The 3,301-nt window shown below is 40.2% G+C and overlaps 1 protein-coding gene across 1 annotated transcript in view; it reads left to right on the plus strand.

Annotated features, from left to right (window-relative positions):
- Positions 1 to 3,173: 3,173 nt before the first annotated feature.
- The window catches only part of LOC131597727 (kinesin-like protein KIN-14C), a 2,938-nt gene continuing 2,810 nt past the window's right edge, over positions 3,174 to 3,301 (plus strand). The window contains exon 1 of the mRNA XM_058870403.1: positions 3,174 to 3,271. Coding sequence (XP_058726386.1) covers positions 3,174 to 3,271 — 98 coding nt within the window. The remainder of the gene's footprint in view (positions 3,272 to 3,301) is intronic.

Raw genomic sequence — 3,301 nt, forward strand, 5'->3', positions numbered from 1 at the left:
CGACTAGACTCGACAAGAAGATGATAGTAACCACTGGGGATTACGGGAATATCGATGCTTACGAAGCATAAGAACTACATTAATCCCTCAGGCCAAAAGGCGGGGTGTAACTCTTCAAGAGCGGCAATCGTTCGAATTGCCACACACCAAGTATGATTACTCAAACGATTGAAAAATGAAATGGGTTGAATGCCCACCCTCATTCACGCTCTAATCTGCACGTAGCCTGCGGGAAATAACCTCAGAGACAATGATTCTGACGAAGAAAGACATTGTGTCTGATCCACACCAGAGAGAGAAAACGAGACTACTTCTGGGGATTGAGGATGCCAGGTATCGGCACCGTGGCTGGAGGGGATTTGTAATACGGTAGCAGATATCAATCGGAGTTTGTAAGGACAACTTTTTATGTGGGGAAGTATCACCGCCTCGAATGAGTGTTGATTTGTATTATCTGGCTTATGCTCTGTATGCATGTTTGAATTTTTCTATGGTGTAATGATCCGCTTTGACGGATATGCTACGCTTTTGAGGATGCAATGTTATATGCAGTGAACACTATATGCAGGATGCCAAATAAAGGCATTAGTGAGGTAGACACCAGGGAGAATCCCCTTAGCGTTAAGGACCATGTAGAGATGCCAATAGATATTGGACTTTGACTTGTAAGATGCACATTCTTGTTGTTGCCTTCCAAAACGTAGAATAACTTCTGACTTCTCACCATGTGCCACTGCTTGGAGGATTTTCAACTTGAGGAGATTCCCTCGATTCACCGTGTTGGGGATGAGAGATCCGGGTAAGGAGCCTTGATTAGGGAAGTAGAACAACTCCTAGGAGAAATAAACTCCTATGCTTGAGGAATGAGACAAACTCTCAGGAGAAATAAACTCCAATGCTTGGGGAGAGACTTTTCTAGGAGAAGCGAACTCCTATGATTGGGGAGAAATGATACAACTCATAAGATAGTGCCCCAAGTTTCACGACCCATGAAGGAATTTTCCCTAAAGGATCCTTGGAGAGATTTGTCCAATCTCGACGTAACTGCCGCAGATCGGTTGAACACAAGAGAGATTCCTCGACGTGATTGCCCCAGATATGCTGAATTTGAGAGGTCAAACCTCAATTCAATTGCCCCTGATTAGGTACATCTTACTAGAATCCTCAAGCCTTCATTGTTTTGAAGTCAAACAAACATGGAAACAACTTTACCACGCTCAACAGAGTCTTCAAACTCTTCCCCTCAGGGTAATCAAAGGAAGCGTTAACTGTTCATGCCCAACGGAGTTTTTAGAGAACCTGCCCCTTGATGGTCAACATTTGAAATGATTAGCTTTTACTCCTCGGAGTTCTCAAGTCTCTTGTACTTTGACATGATCAAGCTCTTCACTGATTCTCATCATAGAGATTTCCTTGATGTTAAGCACATATTTTGTATGCAAAAGAATGTTAATTCTAAGAATTATAGTTCTAATGCAAAGCCTATGTTAGTCTTGAAGTTTAAAGAAACTTTTTATGAAATGGGTTGCGACCTCTTGTGACTGAATCACTAGTCGACACAATATCGATTTTGCATATGGAAGATAAAGCAAGCATATGATACCAACATAAATATGTATCACGCTTCATTGGGAGTCAGTCAAACGTGATCTCATTGGAGTGCGCTTTCAAAATAAACCCTACTTCAATTAGGACTTTTAAGGGTTGTAACTTGGCCGGGTTCACGGTTTTCAGAAAACAAAGGATTTTTAGGCTCAAAATTTATTTGGTACCCACCCCCTCCGTGATGTTCTCCATTCATAGGTTCAATTAGCTCGACATGAGTGTTCATCCCTCACAAGGAATTTAGAAATGGTTGAAGAATCAATGAGTTTTTTTGGACATGGCAGTCACTCAGTTTCTTTTTTGGTGTCTGATCACACAACTTTGTTCTTTTGAGAAGGATTTTTATTTTGTAATCCTTGTTTTTCTCTTATGCTTTCCCTAACTTTTGCCTGGACAAGTTCTCTTGAATTTTATTTTGGAGTCCAGCGGGATGCCCTAACTTTTGCCTAAGTCACTTGTTTTCAATTTGTTGTTGACTTAGCGGGCTCTCTCTTTTATTTAATTCTTTTTGAACAAGTCGTGTGATCTTGCGTTGCTCTCGATTTGTTCGAAAGATTGTGACTGCCTCATTCTTTGATTGATGAGGGATAACCATTGTGGAATCGTCATCTTTTGACCTCTTGATGGAATAAGGATAACTGTTGCGGTTTTGACATTCCTCAACCTTTTGAAGGATAACCATTGTTGTATCCTTAGATGCATACCTTTTTGGTGAGTTTTGAACACTCGATCAAGTTAAATGAACACTACCTTGCCCCAAGGTTAAGATAAGGGTTTTTTTATGATCAGAAAAGAAACTCCTACTTCAAGGCTCAAAGGGGTTGACGAGGGTCTATCTCCCTTATATCTCCGGTGTTTGGGGATTTGAAATAATGCCTGTACATCCTCAGTAGGGTTTTATTCAAAAACACACGATTAGAGATTTTGAATTTTTATTTTTCATCACTCTCCCTCAGCTTCTTGCCTAAGCAAGCGATTAGTAAAGTTGGTATCGTAATGCCAAAAACATTTTATGAGTGATAACGAATGGATTACTTCAAGACAAACATAAACAGTGTATTATGATTTTCATTCAGAGATTAACAAGTTTTTACATGCTAGCAATGCTTAAACAAACAATGAAATGTTACAAATGAGAATACAATAAAGAACTGAATGGCCGCCATTGTTGAGGAGACATGACTCCGTCTGGACTTATTGCTCTTGAATACTTCTTGTAGTTTTGAGACCTCATAGGGACTTCAATTTATGCATGAACCTCTTGGAGTGAACGACACACAATCCTCAGTTGAATGGCTTGGTGCTCCAGCATGGTAGTCACTTAGCATTATCATGTGTTCCTTCCAAAACACTTCAGATTACTTCAAAAGAAAACTCCAACGAAGTCACCCAAGAGTTGTAAATTTTTGCCTTTCTTTAGGGACTCGAGCAATGCGAGTGATGCAATGCTCAAGATAAGAGTACGTCTTGCTTATCCCTCAATCGGGAGCCCCAAGCAACTTCCACACATGTACAAGAGATGATTATCACTTTGGCTTCAATATCCAAACCCTTCAGAGTGAGAGTAAATGACCCTTGCAAATTTTCTTGACATTAGGCACAAACCAACAATATCTAAATCGGCAGAGTCACAACTTTTTCATGGCTTCCAACTTTTCTCCGAGAAGTGAACCCTTTTGTCAATTTCAATACTTGG

Source organism: Vicia villosa, linkage group LG1 (genome assembly GCF_029867415.1).
Source record: "Vicia villosa cultivar HV-30 ecotype Madison, WI linkage group LG1, Vvil1.0, whole genome shotgun sequence".
Classification (NCBI taxonomy): Eukaryota; Viridiplantae; Streptophyta; class Magnoliopsida; order Fabales; family Fabaceae; genus Vicia; species Vicia villosa.